General features: G+C 40.3%; 2 protein-coding genes across 6 annotated transcripts; both read right to left on the reverse strand.

Annotated features, from left to right (window-relative positions):
• Positions 1–771: 771 nt before the first annotated feature.
• Positions 772–15,742, reverse strand: slc36a4 (solute carrier family 36 member 4). Of its 2 annotated transcripts, none has more exons than XM_079480806.1 (12): positions 15,487–15,742; positions 14,787–14,899; positions 13,733–13,823; positions 13,340–13,430; positions 12,136–12,224; positions 10,802–10,897; positions 10,059–10,143; positions 9,743–9,973; positions 9,454–9,552; positions 8,437–8,603; positions 7,508–7,677; positions 772–1,491 (listed from the first exon to the last, which is right to left on the reverse strand). In XM_079480806.1, exons 2-12 carry the CDS (start codon positions 14,806–14,808, stop codon positions 1,196–1,198), a joined length of 1,437 nt encoding a protein of 478 aa, XP_079336932.1. In that variant the 5' UTR covers positions 14,809–14,899; positions 15,487–15,742; the 3' UTR covers positions 772–1,195. The 2 variants fall into 2 exon arrangements, with proteins under 2 accessions (XP_079336932.1, XP_079336931.1); XM_079480805.1 differs by having other exon boundaries at positions 13,733–13,826; positions 15,487–15,627.
• A 1,168-nt stretch (positions 15,743–16,910) lies between these two features.
• Positions 16,911–19,643, reverse strand: smco4 (single-pass membrane protein with coiled-coil domains 4). 4 transcript variants are annotated; one of them, XR_013787972.1, is made up of 3 exons: positions 19,421–19,643; positions 18,601–18,673; positions 16,911–17,820 (listed from the first exon to the last, which is right to left on the reverse strand). XR_013787972.1 is itself a non-coding variant. In XM_079480723.1 (2 exons), exon 2 carries the CDS (start codon positions 17,739–17,741, stop codon positions 17,562–17,564), a length of 180 nt encoding a protein of 59 aa, XP_079336849.1. In that variant the 5' UTR covers positions 17,742–17,820; positions 19,421–19,558; the 3' UTR covers positions 17,429–17,561. The 4 variants fall into 4 exon arrangements, 3 of the variants coding, with proteins under 3 accessions (XP_079336849.1, XP_079336850.1, XP_079336851.1); XM_079480723.1 differs by lacking the exon at positions 18,601–18,673 and having other exon boundaries at positions 17,429–17,820; positions 19,421–19,558; XM_079480724.1 differs by lacking the exon at positions 18,601–18,673 and having other exon boundaries at positions 17,429–17,820; positions 19,410–19,539.
• Between the last annotated feature and the right edge of the window lie 49 nt (positions 19,644–19,692).

Below are 19,692 nucleotides of genomic sequence, written 5' to 3' on the forward strand. Positions count from 1 at the left end.
CAAAATTAGTTAAAACAACTCATCAAAATGATTTATGTCATGAAACATTTGTATTATGGGCATTCAAAAGAAGTCAAATAGGTTCAGATCCAGTGCTAAAAAGAAATGACCGGTCCAGTAAAACACATCCTGTGGACATGTCATTTATGAGAAGAAAATGATTTTGACCAGTCCCCTAAGTAATATATAATAGAAATAAAGAGCAGACAATGGAAGCAGACAAGGCACTGAATATTGCGAGAGACAGAAAAATCACTAACCTTGTCTGTGTTGTTATATCCAGTTTTTGTAATCCTGGCATGACCAATAAAAACCATTCAAGTGTGATGGTTTGTCAAAAGACTGAAAAGCGCACAAAATGATGTTGACAACAGGCAGTCGGTTCAATAAAAGTGCAATTGACTGTAGACGTATTGTTGTCTTGCAATTGACTGTAGACAGTAATATTTCAATGTAAGAATTTGTATACAGGCATTTACACAACTCGAGCTATGGCTTTGCCAAATACTGTGGAGATCAATGGTAAACTATTTCTATTTTAAAACTGAGAGACCAAAGTTAATGTTTCAAACTGTTACCCTACATCAAAATATGAAACTGACAGAGCTTACAACAGATAAACAGAAGCTTCTTCAAAAAATTTAAAAAAAATATATTTAAAACATCTGTCGGTTTGGTGCATTACTTCATTTTAAGCGGTTGAACTTATCCATGATTTTGTCATTATTCATAGTGAATACTGCAAAAAAAATAAATAGAAAATCACAATTTCCGGAGTAAAGATTAATTTATTAATAAACTCTCAAGTCAGCAAACAAGTACAGGGTCCATGTAATATTGTGCAATATTTCTCCCATAATGCTGACAGGCTGTCACGCCATACAGTCCTAGAGACCAGAATGAGTGAAAGCCATTCTGTCTACAAATAGGGTGGAGACATGGAAAGTCCATAAGCCTGCATGGAGAAATTATTTACCACACATGCCATAATTCACTAACATACACACACATGTACGCACTTCAACACACAGAAATGTGTGTCGGTGAAATGAAAAACAAATTGAGCCATAAAAAAGGCTCAACCCCTTTCAGACAAGCTCTTGGTCCTAGGAACGGCGTTGGTCCTACGCCTGGTGTTCCTATTAAACTGAGCCCAAGTCATATTGGATCGGTCCTGTGTTTATGGGTGTGGTCATTAGGGAGGTGAGGTAGTGAGTGGGTTCCAGTTGCCATCGTCATGGAGATAGCTCTGCCCTTGGTCGTCAGGATAAATGATCTCCTCCACCGTCACGTAGGTTCCTGCCAGGAAGCCGATAAAGCCCAGGGCAGCAATGGAGAGATCTTTAAGGAGGAGGAGAGGAGGGGGAGGTTGGCTGGGTTGCGCGATGAGCTCCACCAGAGGAGGGAAGATGAGCGCCAGCGCTGAGCTGCTCACCGCACCGACGAATGAGATCACCAAGTCTAAGCGCGGTATCATGACGGCTGTGACACCTGGCGAGTGAGAGAGAAATAAAAGAAGTTGCTGAGGTGATCTGGGTAGTTTTCAAAATAATATCTACCCAGTTGCTAAGGTGTTGTTCATGGTTGTCAGGGCATTTCCATGCAGTTGCTACGGTGTTGTTCATGGTTGTCAGGGCACTTCTATGCAGTTGGTAAGGTGTTGTTCAAGGTTGTCAGGGCATTTTTATGCAGTTGCTAAGGTGTTGTTCATGGTTGTCAGGGCACTTCTATGCAGTTGGTAAGGTGTTGTTCAAGGTTGTCAGGGCATTTCTATGCAGTTGCTAAGTGTTGTTCATGGTTGTCAGGGCACTTCTAAGCAGTTGCTAAGGTGTCGTTCATGGTTGACAGGACATTTCTATGCAGTTGCTAGTGTCACTCATGGTTGTCAGGGCATTCTATGCAGTTGCTAAGGTGTTGTTCATGGTTGTCAGGGCACTTCTATGCAGTTGCTAAGGTGTCAATCATGGTTGACAGGGCATTTCTATGCAGTTGCTAAGGTGTCGTTCATCGTTGTCGGGGCATTCTATGCAGTTGCTAAGGTGTTGTTCATGGTTGTCAGGGCATTTCTATAAAGATGCTAAGTGTGCTGTTGCTAGGGCATTGCTACGCAGTTGCTAAAGTATTCTTAGTGGTTGCCAGGGCACATGTATTAAGTTACTAAGGTGATATGTGTGGTTGCCAGATGCACTGTTGTTTGGGTGGTTGCCATGACATTTCTACACAGCTGCTAACAGCCCCGGATTGGCTAATCGGGAGCACCGGGAGAATTCCCGGTGGGCCGGTCAGTTTTTTTGGCCGCGAGGGCCGGTATTGTCATGGCACGGTTGAAATGTGGCTTTCCCTAGGCTGCCTTCACTCACAGCAGCCCTAATCTTTTTATTTATTATTTTATCGCAGCCCCACTCTTTTTTATTTCATATTTTTTCGCAGCCCAACTCAGAGCGCAGCCTGCAGGTTAATGATGACGTGATTATCTTTTGACTCCCTGGCCCCGCCCCCGACAGCGCCACTGCAAGTCGCTCAAAATAAAAAACCGTCAGAAATAAAAATAAATGACAGAAAGCGCAAAGGCGGCGCTGAAAAGTCCAGAATAAAAAGCAAGAAAGCTCTGGAAACTGACGCGGCCAAATGTTCTAAGAAGACCACATTTTTTCTCAAAGCAAATGAAGACGACGAGACGGCCGGTAAGCTAACGTTAAGGTATTTAGGAATAGGAGCACTGCAAGATCCTAGTGGCCGTGCAAAAACATGTCTCAATAGGTGCAAGCTAGCTTATTGTTAGAGCGCCCGTCCCCTATTCAGACCGACGTCCGTTCGAAGCCCGCGTTAATTAATGTTTTAGGGTTGTCCATGTTTCCTTGAAGCTACACTTATGCAGAGGAAAAAGAGATGAAACAATCATTAGAAATCATTGTGAAAGAAAAGTCAGATAACAGTCCAATAGTTTTATTATTTAACTAATGTTCTCATATTTGTAAAAAAATATTTGAAGTTGTAAAGCAGATGTTTTATTTAAAATAAATTAGAGTGTCATTAGACAGTGCAATACATTTTATTTTAATCTTTTGTAATTTATAGTTTTTTCCTTATTTCAATGTTTGGATATTTATGAACACTAATTCTTAAAGAAAATAGATTCTGATACTGTCCTGTTCTAATAAATCTTCACTGTGAAGCAAAACTTAGGCTACTGTATTTTTCACTGAATGACAATGAATTCAAGGCTGTAGAGAACAGTGCGCTATTGCAGACTTAGGTTTTAATTATCATTATTTTAATATAGTCAGTCGTAAACTAAAGTGGGCCGGTCTAAGGCATGAAACTCCAGGGCTGAAAATGAGTCCCAATCCGGCCCTGGCTGCTAAGGTGTTGTGCATGGTTGTCAGGGCCTTTCTATGCAGATGGTTGCCAAGAATTTGCTAGGACGCATTGGTTGGTTGCTGAGCCGTGTATTTGTGGTTTCTAAGCACTGTTATGTGTCTGCCTGGTTTGAACCATGTCAAACCAAGCTCCACCTCCAAATCACAACAATATTCTTGTTTCTAGATACGACTCTGTTTCTTCCAGAATTGCAAGTTAGTTTTATCTGAATGCGCAATCGTAAATCTGATCACTTAAAGAAGTTAAAGCACATCCTTACTCAAATGATACCTCGAGGAATGCAGTTAATTATGTCTGCAATACAAAAATCACAGAAGTCACACATCATTTTAAGTCTTGGGCTGGGTTTAAATGACAAAACACCCAGCCTGATGTTTCATGTCCTTTCCTCATCCGGCTATAGTTTTAAACTGCAGTGTATGTATTTGTGTGTGTATTGCCTGCTGTTTTAACCAGCTTAGTGTTTTCGGATACAGAGAACCAGTTGAAGGACTAAATCATATTTATTTTGCTGACATTGATGATGAAAATGCTTATTTTCAGCCTAAAAACAAAGTGTAAAGAATTTTTATCCACACGGCTTTCAGTGGAAAGACTACAAGCGCTTTATATGAAGCACACACACGCCGAGGCAGAACACACATGTTTAATTCATGAGACTCAAGTGTGAAGTGTCACACACCTGCTCTCTCTCTGTCTCTCTCTCTCTCTCTCTCTCCTTCTGAGAAACATCTCTCGTTCTCTCTCTCTCTCTCTCTCCTTCTGAGAAACATCTCTCGTTCTCTCTCTCTCTCTCTCTCTCTCTCTCCTTCTGAGAAACATCTCTCGTTCTCTCTCTCTCTCTCTCTCCTTCTGAGAAACATCTCTCGTTCTCTCTCTCTCTCTCTCTCTCTCCTTCTGAGAAACATCTCTCGTTCTCTCTCTCTCTCTCTCTCTCAGGAGTGAAACCAGGATAAAACACACAATGGCTCACAATCATGCATGAACGCTTCAGTTTCTTCACGCTGTGTGCTGCTGCCACCCTCTGGATAAAAGGTTTGGCAATTCAAACTAAACGTTGTGAACCGGAACGTGACGAGAAAGACAAAAACACCTCTCATGAGAATTAAATTATGAATAATATATAAACATTGGACAGCCCATTGTTTTATTTTGAAGCACCCTGGATCCCCCAGAATGACCCCCAGGGACTTTCATTATACGGACACAAAACCACTGAGACATTTCTCAAAACACCTTCTTCTGTGTTCAACGGCAGAGTCGTGGCTTAGAAGCATCGTGTGAGACCTGACGTCCCATAACCCTTCACCGGAAGAAACCATAAGTTTCTCATAATAAATCCTAGGCATGAGCCTCAGCGTGGAGTCGCCTGATAAGCCCCATCATGGAGCTCCGCGACAGGCCTCAATGGAGAGCTCTGCGACGGCCCGTCTCTGCAGGGCGGGTGTGTAATAACTCACAGAGCCTCAGGAAGACTGAGATAAATGACCAGACACAGAATGAGTCCCTCAATCCTGCCCCAGCTCCCTCACACACAATGAAGACATACAGAGCTGAAAAAACACAGCAGACTCGTGAATAACACAATGCACGCACATTCACATGCACAACACTCTTGCAAATATATCTCAGCATGTAGTATGGGTGACGGCCTTGGCCCAGGAAATGAGGGAGGAAGAAAGAAGCAAAGAGAGATAAAGGGCGTGCAGATGAGTGACAGAATGAGAACTTCATCGTTTTAGCCACACGGGACAGAGACGCACCTTCAGAGTTCATTAGCTCTCCGTTCATCCGGACTTTTCCAGAACTTTCCCCAAAGTGTTCAGATGGATCTGCGAGATGCACTGTGGCTACGTGACATATTGTTCAAGGACATACAATCTTTTATTTGAATATAGAAGATGAGCAAAACTTGAGTCTTTGTTTATGATCTTATTTCTTTAATTTTAGATTTTTTATTATTTAAAAGTATTTTTTTATTATTTTATTGAAGTAAAACATTTAAAAAATCTAAAATTGAGATAAAAGACTGAAGTTTCATAATTAAGATTAAAATTAAAAAAAGCCTAAAATGAAAACTTAATTTCAAACTTCAATTTGAAACCTCTATTTAAGATTAAACATTTTCGGATTAACTATATATACGTGACCCTTGACAACGTAAACAGTAAATTGTTCAAGGGTACATTTTTCGAAACTGAGATTTTTACATCATCTGAAAACTCAATAAAAAAAGCTTTCTATTAGGATATGATAATATTTGGCTGAGATAAAACTATTTAAAACTCTGGAATCTGGGAATATAGAGATTGGTTTTTTTTAAAGGGGTCATATGGCGAGAATAATTTTTTTTCTGTCTTGGTGTGTTAAAAGTTGCCCATACATGTATTAGTAATATAAGCAAAATGTAGAGATGCATTGTCTCTAAAAGCGAATGCTCAACCAGACCTGCCTGAAATGCCTCGTGTGACCACACCCACACAAATCTACATCATTTCGTGGTATGATTTGACAAAGACCGCCCAAATGTATCCGCAAGCAAGGTGGGCGTATGTCAGTATAATTGTAGAGGAACCTGATGTTCCAATTATGGTAAGAGACATTACCTTTCCTTTACACGCTTGTATTATTCGACCAATCGCTACGCACTGGTTAACTGGCCAATCACAGCACACCTTGCTTTTTAGAGCTTTGTAAAAAATCTGTGCGTTTCAGAGGCGCGGCAAAGTGGAGATACAAACATGCACGGCAAGTGGAAAATACAGCGTTTTGAACCTTAAATCTTGTTCACACATTGCATTACATCTTAGATAATATTCGTTCTAGCCGTCTCATATTCTCAAGAAAATGAGGTTTGTTTGAATGCTCTCTATTGGCTTACAGCTGTAATGTTAGGATATATAAACCTGGAAGCTGAAACGCTAAACTTTACATAGATCCCAAACTTGAGTGTGTAATTCCTAAAGAACGGGCAGCAGCGAGTGATGTTTGTAGGTGTATTTTCAGCTATTTTTTCGTGATTTCCTCTTACAAATATAAAGTTTTGATATATTTACGCTAGGAAACTTACAAAGTATGTTCACGGAACCCGATCTTTACTTAATATACTAATGAGTTTTGGCAATAAAGATAAAGAAAAATCCATCATATTGGCCCATATAATGTTTTGATGGTTTTGTGGTCCAAGGTCACGCATAACCTTCTTAAATTGTGAACATTTCCTTTAAAAAAAGTTTTGTTTGCACAGTCTCTGGAGATTACTAGTGAGTGAAACAACAAAAATCTTAACTGAAAATCTTACATTTATGATTTAAAGATCTGTGCTGTGTAGTAGTGCTTCAAGTGTAAACTGAAGGTCAGCTTTGAGAAGAATTGAAGAAGGTTTGGCAAAACAAATAACACAAGATCGAGGAGAATGACTGATTACTTATGAATTGGTCAATGTTTTACTTTTTTCCTGTGATGGGAAACATATTCTCTGTACACAGTATTTGTCATCCTCAAATTCCCAGGAGATAACGTTGAAGGATGATAGCGATAGGCTATGACAGTGATATTTAGTTTAAACAAGAACCAGAATGATATAAATGGCTTGAACCATATACACCAACAACAATAGAGTTAGGATGATAGATGACTAGCACAGATAACTGGAACAATGGCTACAGCAGCAACAGATAGACGCTCAATAGATCTTCTTCACCGCATTAGTCAATGTTTCACAGTCTCACAAAAAATGTTCACGTTTCACACAAAACTACACACTATCACTCAGTGTTCTCATTGACTCTGTGCTGCGGACACACAGACGACTCCAACAACCTGCTTTATCATTCTCTCTCCATCGCTCATACCTGCATGAGCGACGGTGTGAAACAAATATTTATTTTCATATTCTAGGTCTCTGGTGGTTTACGGTTCACTACCCGATTCAATTTATCTAAAGATAAAAACACACATCAAAATAATCCAAAATCCTTCAGGTGTCCGATCCTTCACGGGATCCATCCATCACGAGGGAAAAAACTGGCCTCTCTCTCTTCTCATCACGGATGAATACTAGATACAGGATTAGGAGGAGAAGATAGACCGAGGAAGAAATGAAGTGTGTGTTTTGTGGACTCACAGGTGAGGCAGACGAGCAGGGCTCGAAGACTCAGATCAGCCGCCCGTCTCCAGGTTTTCCTGACCCGCTCGCACACGGGCGGAACCAGAATCTCGGCCGGCACAAAAAACTGCACGGCGAAACTCACAAACACACCGAACGAGTACAAGATCTTCACCAGTTGATTGGACCTGCAACACACACACGTGCGTACATGATCAGACAACAGTAACCACAGAATGTGCAAATGATGAAATCCACCATTTCAATACTTCAAAGGGAAGTTTCACTCGATTTCTATAGTTATTTGGCCTTTATAGCTTTATTAGGCAGGGCACTGAAGAGGGAACCTAAAATCACATCGGGTAAGACTCGAACCTAAAGCACAGTTGGATTTCATTTGCAGTCATGTCATGCAAAACTGCTTTACATTTCATGACAACTTCACAGATGCCGAATTAAAAACTGGTTTCAGTTTATTTGGGGCAGACTGTTCTTGGCTCGCTGGATGCCAGAGAGATTTAGAAAGAAACTTAGTCAGTAATAAAACTCTTATAAATGTTTGTTCAGCTGAAGATGAGCCTCTAAACAGCTGGCTTTCATTTCTCAGTAATGTCATCTGATTTCATGTTGTTCAGAGCTGTGATCAATCACAGAGATGCTCTTGACAGTGAACGCAGGTGAGAGAAGATGCATCATGCACTTCGCCGCAGGATTAATATAACTTCCCAAATCTTTACTCCACGATGGCTGGATGCAGCAATAAATAACCACAATAAATAATTGAGCTGACGTAACACCCTCAGATTTGATGGATGGGACTATGCAGTTTATTTTGGGCTTTTGCCACATTTTATTTTTAGAGGCAGTGATAGGACGGGGTTTGTGACAAGCAGGGAACGTGATGTGCGCTGACCCAGGACGAAGTTATATGGTACGTGCACGGTTACCAGTCATGTGGAAGGTTAAGAGTGATGCTTCCTTTGATGTCGTCTCCAAACCGAAGGTATCCCAACGTCGCCAGGGTCACGTACAAAACTATGATGACACCCATGCCAATATTAAGAGCATGGGGGAAGCGTTTCGGCTCCTGCATTTGATTTTCCAAAGGAAGGACCTACACACACAAACAGCAACAAAACGAATGAGGCTCTGGTCTAAAACCTATGAAGAAAACCTATTGCGGCCTATGTAGGCAACATACTGTAGTCACACTCCTAATGGATGTTCCAAAGGGTACGGTATAATTATTTTGATTTAGTCCGAATCTAAGGTGGCGTTGCATGTGACGTTTTGCAGAGAACTGCAGGAGCAATCCCATAATGCATTGCAGCAATCTCAGTGAAATCTTTAAACTCATCTAATTGAAAATATATTGATACACAAAATGACTTGACTTTTCATAACACTTGTGCATGTATTTCATCCATAGACTTTTAAGCGGTTTTAAAATCAAGTGCATTTGGAGTTTTCTGTAATTTATTTATATATTATTTTGTCAGCACCAAAGGCTATTTTCATAACAAACTCAGGGTATTATAACTTAACATAACACTAATAACAACAACATGAAATAATTTCATCAAGCTTATAGCAATATAACAAATAAAACAGGCAGCGGCTATCTACACTTAGTTTAAAAAGAAGTCGGTTCTGTTTACGCTAACCAAAAATAGCTGTATTTTCTTTGGATTAAGCAGAAATAGTAGTTAGATGCTATTTACTTATAAATAGTGGCAGATAATGTTACTATTTGCACCTCAGTATTGTTGTGCATTAAACATTTTGCAATAATGACAGTGTAAATCATTATATTCACACAAAATAATAAAATGACGACAACTTACACTGTCCACATATTGTTGGGTGAATAGTGCTAATAGTCTCTACCAACAAGACGGCGATTTGTACTCCGTGTAAATAGACACTCCGGATAAAATATCAATTAAAATAGATAAAACTCTCACCACTCCAATTCCCTCAAAGGCAAAGATGGCCGTTCCAAAGAAGAAAGGATATTTGCGCCATGTGGAGGCAAACGGCAGTTGTCTGGGATCACTCAAATCCTACAGAGAGAAAAGATGAAAGACCTGAAATTGTTTAACTTTTGCATATTTACAATATAATGTAGTTTATAATGTATGTATAATGTGAACGTATCAATGTAAACATCTAGATGTTTGCTGTCTGATGTATGACTGACAAACTCAAGACAGCAGTCTGATTGGTCGAGTAAAGATTCACAAACACGCTTACGGTGAGGACGTATGTGAAGATCATGATGAGGCTGACAGCCATGCAGAGGTTAGCGATAGCGGAGAGAGCAGCCATGTTTCGTAGGTCTCTGATGAAGGTCAGGACGATGATGAATGGAAGGAGGAAGACCATATATAGCCGTAGGTCCAACCCTGTCGCCACGGCGACAGAAGAATTGGAGAATAGCGCCACAGGCTCCATGGATGTGTTCAAACTAGCACCTTCCATCACCTAAAAAACACGCAGGCAACTTATAGGCTGTCATGTTTGGAGCAGGACTCCGATTGGCTGCTGTGCTTACTGGTACTGTACTTACATGTTTGATGTTTTCTGCCAGGAACACGAAGTACACGCTACAGAAACCCAGCTGGGTCAAAACCAAGAAGAAATTCACTAACTGCCTAGAAAATGAACAATGAATATATGAAAACTTAAGTAAGAACAGAGTAATATCGAAATGTTAAAGGGATCCTTCGCCCCAAAATGAAAATTCTGACATTATTTGTTCACCCTCATGTCATTTAAAACCTGCATATGACTCTTTCTGAGAAATGTTTCAGTGGTTTTGTGTCCATACAATGGACGTCGACAGGGTCAAATGTTGTTTCTTTCGAAACAGCATTTTTCAAAATGTCTTCTGTGTTGTGCAGAAGAGAGAAAATCATACGGGTTTGGAACGATACGAGGGCGATTCAATAACGAAAATTCATTTTTGGATGAACTAGACTTTTAATTTAGGGTACGACCACGGGGACCATGCCCCAAAAGCTAGGTAGACACACTTAGGTAGACACATGGAAAGAATGCAACTGTTTTACAAGAAAGAAAACAGATTTGTTGCACAGAATCAGCTGACTGTAACTGCTCCAATCACACTGGAGACTTTGTTAAATATACAAATGCATCAACGTAGTAACTTCAACAAGAAATATCTGAAATGAATTATTAGTTATTTATTATTCAGTATGCAGATTGCTACTCAAACACAGGTGAAAATGAAGCAAACAATTCCTGGTGAGACGCGGGTGGGTCCATGAACTGTACGATGTGAACGCTCACCTCCCAAAATGAGCACCTTTCCTCAGGCACTGGAATGAACTCCTCTCCATGGCAACAGCGACCGTGTCACTATAACCGAGGGGGGGGCGCTTTAACCTAAAGAAAACAAATATTTTCGATGAGCAAAGGAGTCTAGAAGAATCAAAAGAGCAGTTTTATGTCATTCCTGGGGGGAGGCACAATATAAAATATCATATTTTCAGTGTAAGAACACGACGTTTTATTGTAATAAATAACGTCTTCTTGTTTGGGTAGGGGTGAGGTTTGGGTTAATAAAAAAACATTGTGAATATCATAAAACAACTTGACTTTAAAATCAACCGACTTATGAAATGTGCTTAACGGTCACGACAAAGTTATTCTATACATTTTCATGATAAAAATATATGTGTGTATATATATATATATATTTATATAAGAAAGAAAAGTTAGAGCATGCTAGAGCATGGCTAGCAATTCGCTAGCCATACCAAGGTCATGGGGTTCGATCGCAGGGACTGCATATACTTAAAAAAACTACCGTAATTTTGGATAAAAGCGTCTGCTAAATGCATACAAAATGTAAATACTGTATATGTCTGTGATGTAAAAGGTGAGATTCAGCAAACTATTTTAATAAGCTTTAAATAAAAACAGTGATGGTCGATCGTATAACATCATTTAGATGGAGATGAGGATGTGTGTGTCACAGTATAGTAACAAACTTGAGGTGGACAACTCCAAACACACACACGAGCGCCTCAGTTTTCTTGCAGTCAGACCTGAGGGAGAGTCCTTTGATCGTGTTTGAAGAAGCAACGCAGCTTATTTTAAAGTGTAAAAGCACAGACGGATTCCCAGATGAGAAACTACCTCGCACAGAATACAAAATGTGTGTTCAAACTGACAAACTTTAAAGAAAGAACTAGTCATACAATTAATCATAAATAAATCAGCTTTCAAAGCTTCCCAGGCATCCCATCTGATTATGGTCTGTATATTTGCTCTGCTGTGTTTGAAGTGAAGGTGTGTGAGGCTGGCTTCAGAATTACAGAACGGTTTCCAAGTGATCGACAATCTCTGTCATGTCACCTGAAACTGTGTAAAATAAAGATCTCCGTTCTAAAACTTTCCCAAATGAAAATATCTTCTTTCGGCCTTAACTTTTTTTTTTAAATGGTCCTACACAAAGTTTGTGGAGCAACTTGGCAAATTGTAGCATAAATCAAATCATTGTAGCCACAACGTTCTGCACCTTCGAATGTATCCCATCAGGGCTGTGTTTATTTAGCAAACAACACCGAAATGCGATTGGCCGCTGCGACCGAAGAGGCGTGCTATTGATGAAATCTTACCGGCCGCTGAACTGATGGCTGCAGTTGACCAGGACGTGCATGCAGTGAACACACACCACACCCATCAACACCAGACTAACCGGACCGAGCTTGACAAGCAGAAAGAGAGAGAGAATTCACCAATGTTTTAATCACACATGAAAAACATTCTACGTGTGAATGGCACATTATTCGACGTGTTAGAAGCGTAGGTATTTGTTTGCAGTGAGCAAAGTTTGTTTCTGTCAGAGCAATAGAGGCTTATCTCTCTCACGTGGTGAACTTTGCTTACACATGAAAGCTTTATCACAGCTGCGAGTTAACACAATTAAAGAATCCAAATAACAATTAACCGCACAATACACATACACAGCAAACATTTACTTAAAGAAACTAGTCTGACCTACTTTTGATAAGAAGGATGGACAAACAACTATTCTAATAACAACAGTTGCACCTGTATACAGTAGATCGGGGACAACATGTTGAATTTGTTAAACGTCGTGTAGTTTTCTGTTTTAGGTGTTTCAGAGTGATCCTGATCTATGGAAACTAAATAAACAGCTTTAAAAGACCAACATATACAGCTGTGGAAAAAGTTGTGACCATTTCATAATGATTTACAGCTTTCCTGATTTACTTGAGGTTAAATGATCGTTTTTGTTTCATTCTGTGAACTACTGACAATATTTCTCCCAAATTTCTCCCCAAAAATGCAGAAAATGAAAACTGGAGAAACAGGTGAAAATAACATTAAAGAAGCTCTGTATGTTTTCAGGCCTTAAATACTGCACAAAAACAAGTTAATATTCACTTTTAAGCAATAACAAAAATGATACGCATTTAAATACAGTTTTCATGTCAAGCTGTTAGTCTTTCACGTTGCTTTTGTATGACTTTGTCACTCCTGAGGTTTGATTTTGTCGAAATTCAACAGACACTGGACTGGAATGACCATAGAAAATTAACTTTGGACTGATCTCTGAATTTTTTTCTGCTGTACAATAATACCATTAGGTACCAAGGATCTCCAGACTATTTTGGAGGTGTCCTGATTCAGAACATTTATTTAGCAACAACTTATCTTCTGGAAAGTTCAACTAAACAATTTGTGTACAGTTCGGTGCATGAACTCAGTTTGTATTTCCTTAGAAAAAACTATGGAGGACCATCTTCTAAAACTAAACTACAACACCACCACAGAAGAAGCAAAGTTGTTACGCACCACTATCCCAGCATTCTTCACTGCTAGTGGAAGGCTGAGCAGCCCAGTGCCGATATTCCCTTTCAGGAGATGCAGCAGAGTTTGAGTAAACCTGAAGAACAGAATAATGAAGGAAGAGAGAACGTTTGATCGAATGAGATGTTTTTAATGCGAACAGATGTTAGAATTGTGATCACATTCGACTAATCTGGTCTGGTACTCTTATTCTGCACTATTTGTCCCCTGCCAGATTATTTCATCAGCAGCAAATCTAGTGCTGGACCAGTCAGTTAGAATGAGATGGTACTGGTCCACCAACAAGACTGATCCAAGACTGCTGATATTGCGTTTCGTGCTTCGATTCAGTAACCAGTTTGTAAGGAATCCGTTCTGACAAACACAAGCGAGACTCACGTGATGCCTTGAGACTTTTGCACTTCGTCTTCATCCACGTCCTCTTCCTCACCGCCTGTCTCTTCCATCAGAGGTGTCATGATCTCCATGTCTGCTTCACATCATACAGTATAAAACAATACCGATCTTAACCAATCTTAAAATCCAATTTTGAATCAGATGAATTCATCTAACTCAAGTATTAGAAAGATCGACTGATGCTTTATTAAGTTCACAAAGAGACACCTGAACTATCTAGAATAGTCTCCAAACTGAGCCTCATGGGGACAGTATTCGTTTTATAACAAACATCTGGTTGTAATCTTAAGAATTAATGATCCACAGAATTTAATAGGACAAGCAGCATGCGAAATTGATGCAAACCTCTTTGAAGTTTTATCTTGGGAACCGAGGATTTTACGTAAACAGTGTTTGCAACCCATTTTACTTCTGTAATTTGAAATAATATTCTAATAACAAGTACTACTTCACGAGAAAAAATGAGGACACGCTTTTCTTCATTTGGGGTTGACTGCATCATGAAAGGGGTCTCTGTATGACTTTTGGGCCGGGTTTCACAAACACCGCTTAGCTTAAAGTGATAGTCCACCTGTATAACAATTCTTTCTTCCGCAGACCACAAAAGAAGATATTTAGAAAAATGTTGTTGACCGAACAGCGGTGGCAGCCATTCACGTGCATTGGTTTTGTGTCCATACGATAGAAGTCAACAAATTTCTGGGCACGTCATGTTGAGATAAGACAGACCACACATTCATTTTTAGTCTGGTAATAGCCTTTTGCCTGAAGTGGCTGAAAATAATAGGGTTTGGTAACGGCAGCTAACAAGGAAAGTTGTTTCAAACGCAGAGCAGGTTAATAGATAAATGCTAAACTTTTGTTACGGGAACGACATGCCAGAACAACATAATAAGTCAATTAAATATTTGAAAGGTATGACGATGTCCAACAAAATATCTCTACCATAGTACATAAACACAATTACCATTGTACATTTGAGTATGCATTACAGACACACAGATAGAGATAGGGAGAGAGACTGGTTTAATATTACCTAGTTGATCAGTAGAGGCCATGTTCCCCCACTCATCTGGAGATGTGTATCTACACACACTGGTTATATCACCCGTGTGTTGTCCTCTGATGATGTGGCACTCGAGGAATCAGCTGTAAAGAGCGCGTGTGCATACAAGCAGACCTTTATTGAAACCCAACAGTCAACACAAGAAGAACAGGAAACATACACCGCAATATCAACTATTGCACCATAATGCAACTCCATAAAATGAAGAAGTACTCATTGTTAAAAGTTATGCCAGTTATGTGGCAGCCAAACAAAACAACATATTTGACATTCTTCGATAACAACTCTTTTGTCCAGTTTACAGCTCTGCACTTTCAGGTCAGTTTCTCTATAAACTCTATGATGTGCATCCTGAGATTATGCTCATGTCAAATGGACACCTGGCTGCATCAATTCAATAAACGTCACATTTTTTTGCTGACACATTTATATTCATACATGAATTATTCAGAAAGATCATGAGAAGTGTGTGTGCAGACGTCTGACCGCCGTCCATAATCTAATCTAATACGTTATATATGCGACATACTGTAACACTATATACTGTAACACTGTATAAATGCAACATACAAAATACGATAACACTATATAACGCAAACATAACTTTAATTCTGAAGCATTGAACATCATAAACAGAAAGAATACGGTGTGATGATGTGGATGTGTTTACCGAAGGAGCGCGTAAATCACTGCCGCTCCTCCGTGTCTCTCTCCGGTTTGATGCGCGACCATCACCGGCGGTGTTCTGGAGCGGATATCCGAACGAAACAACCCGAGCGATCAGATGATCCGAGCTTGTTATGATGACATGCCATTGGGGAAGAGCCACGGGTAAATAAAAGCGAGCCCGGGTCTGGATTCACACCGGATCGCAGGAAGCAATGGCCACACGCGGAGCCAACATCACCTCCGCTCCGACTGACGACGGCGTACGTGCGCATGATGTGGAGTACGTCACCGCCTTCGTGAAGGATCGACTCTTAAAGAGACCGCTGCACTGAATTACGGCCATCGGCTTGGACTTCGTTCATGTCAAGTTTCATGCAGACACATTTAGCCACACGAAGCATTAAGTGACATTTGTTTATTTAAGTGCATTATTTAGGTCTGTCAATAGCCACTAAACTTAATAGACGTTAGGGGGCAGCACATCATCTCATGACGTAAGCAAAGGTAGGTAAGAAGGCTCTGGTTTATAATACTTAAAGGCGTTTAAAATACCATAACATATGAACTGATCCTAGTACTGTATAGAGGGGAACATTTTAACCCACAAATCATTTTGACATCATTTATCCAATTTTATGTCATCCAGAACCCGTATATGGCTATATTTTGAGAAATGTTGTGTTATGTCCGTACGATAAAAGTCAATGGGATCCAATGTTGTTTGGTTACCAGCATTCTTTAAGATATCTTCAGTGAAACGATGAAGTTTTCATTTTTGAGTGAACTGTCCCTTTAAGGTATTTAAAATGTCTTCATTAAATAATGCTTTTGTGCCACTTTTGATTGTCTTTGCAGAATCACTGCATCACTTTTTTCATTTCACATTTTTTACTTGCACGTTCTATTCTTGCTTTTGTAAGTGTATGCAATTCATTATGACACATTACAGGGGCTGTAAATACACATGTTGGCCCTGGAACAATTTGACTTTCATGCGTTTGCAGGACTGCGTGCAGGGTCAATATAAGGTTGAAGACCAACTAAAGATGTTGATCCAGGAGCCACTTTGCGAAATCGCAGTGACCGGACGCTATCAGAGCAAATGCTTCTTTTACAAGCATTAAAACACATAATTCTATCTGCTCAATTTTTTTCACATTTCATACGAGTAAAGTTTAAAGTCTGTTCTAACAGAATCATCAGATGTAGCAAGAAGCGTTAAACACAAAGCACGGCTCTTAACTGAGACACATTTTATAAATTGCTTTCATATTTTTCTGTTGTGTTGGAGTACAAATACAGCCAGAAAATGTCTTTAATAGTCCAAAAGTAATCCAGTTCAGATCAGAGCAAAACCTAATGAACGTAAAACTGAGATTTCAAAACCCTGTGTAAAACTAACAAACTGATTCAAAGCAGTCAACATGGCATTCGGTTTCTTTATTAATTCTTTTAACAACTGCACACCATTTTGAAAGTTTTAAGGCACATTTTTAGACCCAAGTCCTGCTGGAAAGATTTTTTAAGACGTGTCCATTTGTTAATGGGATTGTATATCACAGGTCATATGTCATATAAACACACTCTGCACACACACATCATTTAACCAAAACAAAAGCAACTGACTTATGAGGCATTCGGTAATGAGCATTCAGAAATATACATTCTGGAAACGTTCGTTTCTGTCATCAATGGTTTCATATGTTCATTCGTGATACGTGTGTGTGCATGCTACAGGCATGTGCAATACTAAAGTTACTGACATTGTAAATCTGAGCACAGCGACATCAGGTCTGGCCCTGTTCCTGGGTCAGCCCGAGTGTGCCGCATCTCAGGTGCTTTGGCATGAAACTTCAACCCTGTATAATGCATTCAGACACCGGGTACGAACGCTGCTGGCTTTGACTTTCGCCAAAATGGAAGACTTCTTCAACGTGCTCCGTACATTTGCGCGGGAAAGCTCTGGCTCATGTGTTATTCATAAATCAATCTGTTCATCCTTTTGTTCGTGTCCAAATTCATCCACCAAAATCAGCTTTGGGAAAGAAAAAGAGAGATTTGGGGAATCGGAGTCTTTTACTCGACGGCTCCAGGTCTAGTCGCCACGTAGACGAAGAGGACAATGAGGAGGACGAGAACGGCGAGTGTCGGCATGACGACGGTCGCGATCTGCTCTCGTGCCTCCTGCATGGCCTGTTTCCTCTCCTTCTTGTCTTTCCAAGACTCCTTCTTCGCCTTGCCCTTCAGCTGCCTCATGGTTCAGTGCGTATTCACACGCTCCGAGAGGTGTTTTCAAACACTGAAGGTTACCGTGATCCCACAGGCAAAGCCCTACCTGTGAGAAGACATTTTGAAAAGACAATATGAGAAACAAAGAGACATTTTGTTACAGGAAGACATAAATAAGAGCTCACATAATTTGAAGTTTTTAAATGGATAGTACAACCAAAAATGTATAACTTATGTCACTTCAAACCTGTGTGACTTTCTTTGGCAAAACACAAAATAAGATATTTTGAAGAATGTTGGTAACCAAATAACACTGGACCTCATTGACGTCCGTTGTATGAACACAAAAACACATTTCTCAAATTATCTTCGGTGTTCTACACAAGAAAGAGTCATAGACAGGGTTTGAATGGCATCAAGGTGAATAAATGATGACAGAATTTGTTTAGTGTTTAAGGGAAACCGTGTCCTTTAAGATGCTGTCATTGTCAGCATATCTTTGAAAGTCAACATGAAACAGTGTTGACAAGTAACTCACAACATGATTCCCGATTATAAACACCATTCAGAATTTTTTTTTTTGCTTTTGGTGGATTATTTTTATAATCCGATTAGTCATTTAAGGATAAAGTTTACAATATCTACATTTACATTTATGCATTTGGCAGACGCTTTTATCCAAAGCATTGTATTATAGCCTACATCGTATCCGAGTATGTGTAATACCCTGATGTACAGTGTACCACACCGCCATCCATAGTAGATTTATATAAACAAAGTACTTCTCCATCTGTGGCTTTACACCTGTACTAACCTGTAACCATGGCAACTAAGCAAAGACCAGCACTAAGAAAGCTGAAAAAACGCATACCAGCAGTTCACACACATGCAAAATGAAGGCAGAACAGCAACCTGGGACACAATTCCCACCCAAGCCAACAGGAACAGGGTGTTGTATCCTGCATTTTAAGATAGTGAGAGTTTTGGACACTTGTTGATTATGTAACATAAAAAGGACGGCCTTGAAGAACAATACACAGTTAAAACATACACATTTACAGACAGAAAGCAAGAAATGTAGTATATTTGATGACTTTGTGTAATGTGTGCTGTGTACAAGAGTATATTAACATTATTAGCCAATTCCAGCTGGGCTTGTCATGTATAACGTTTTTAAAATCAAGTGTCATAATTCAATCATAAATCAAAACACACACACACACACACACACACGTCATGTATGCTGGTGGTGCAATTCCCAACACGAATGCATCAGCGCTGCGCTAAATGTGGGTGTGACGTCTTGAAGTTGAACTCATATGGAAACAAAAGTTACATTTAAGTTGCGTATTCAACATGACGTCACGGGTTCTAGTGAAAACTATAGCCACCGTTTAAAACGCAAGAAACGTTTAATTGCTGGCGTGGAACCGACTAGAAATCTGCTGCAGTGACAGCCACGGTTTCTTCGCTTCATCAAAGTTACACTGTATCAAAGTTGCGTGTTTTACACCGGCGCGAGTTTGTTACAATGTATCCACCCGACAACAAATCAAAGACCTGTTGCGTGCCAAACACTTCGAAAGTATCCGTCTCCGCTCCACGCACGCGGACCTCGCTGTTCGATTGAAACCCACTCAACCTGGACTCGGTCTCGTGCACTCGCGCCGTGCGCGTGGGGACACTTCCACGCACTTTTCGCTTACCGCCGCAGTCCGTGTTCTGCGCGCACCACCCGGAGGGGCTTCCCGTATTCGGTTGGAATTCCCCGCAGTCGCTGTCACGGCTCTCGGGGCTTCTGCTCGTGGGTGAGAGCGCGAACGGGATTACGTGGCAGTTCTAGAACCTCGCGCGCACGAGGTGGCCGAGGAGGAGGCGCGAGCGCGCACGCGTTCTCTCCTTCCCCGCGGGTCACGAGCGAAGGGGAAGGAGGTGGTAAAGGAAACGGACAGCTGACGTGATACTGCCGACAGGGGGC

Source organism: Barbatula barbatula (genome assembly GCF_947034865.1).
Source record: "Barbatula barbatula genome assembly, chromosome: 19".
NCBI lineage: Eukaryota > Metazoa > Chordata > Actinopteri > Cypriniformes > Nemacheilidae > Barbatula > Barbatula barbatula.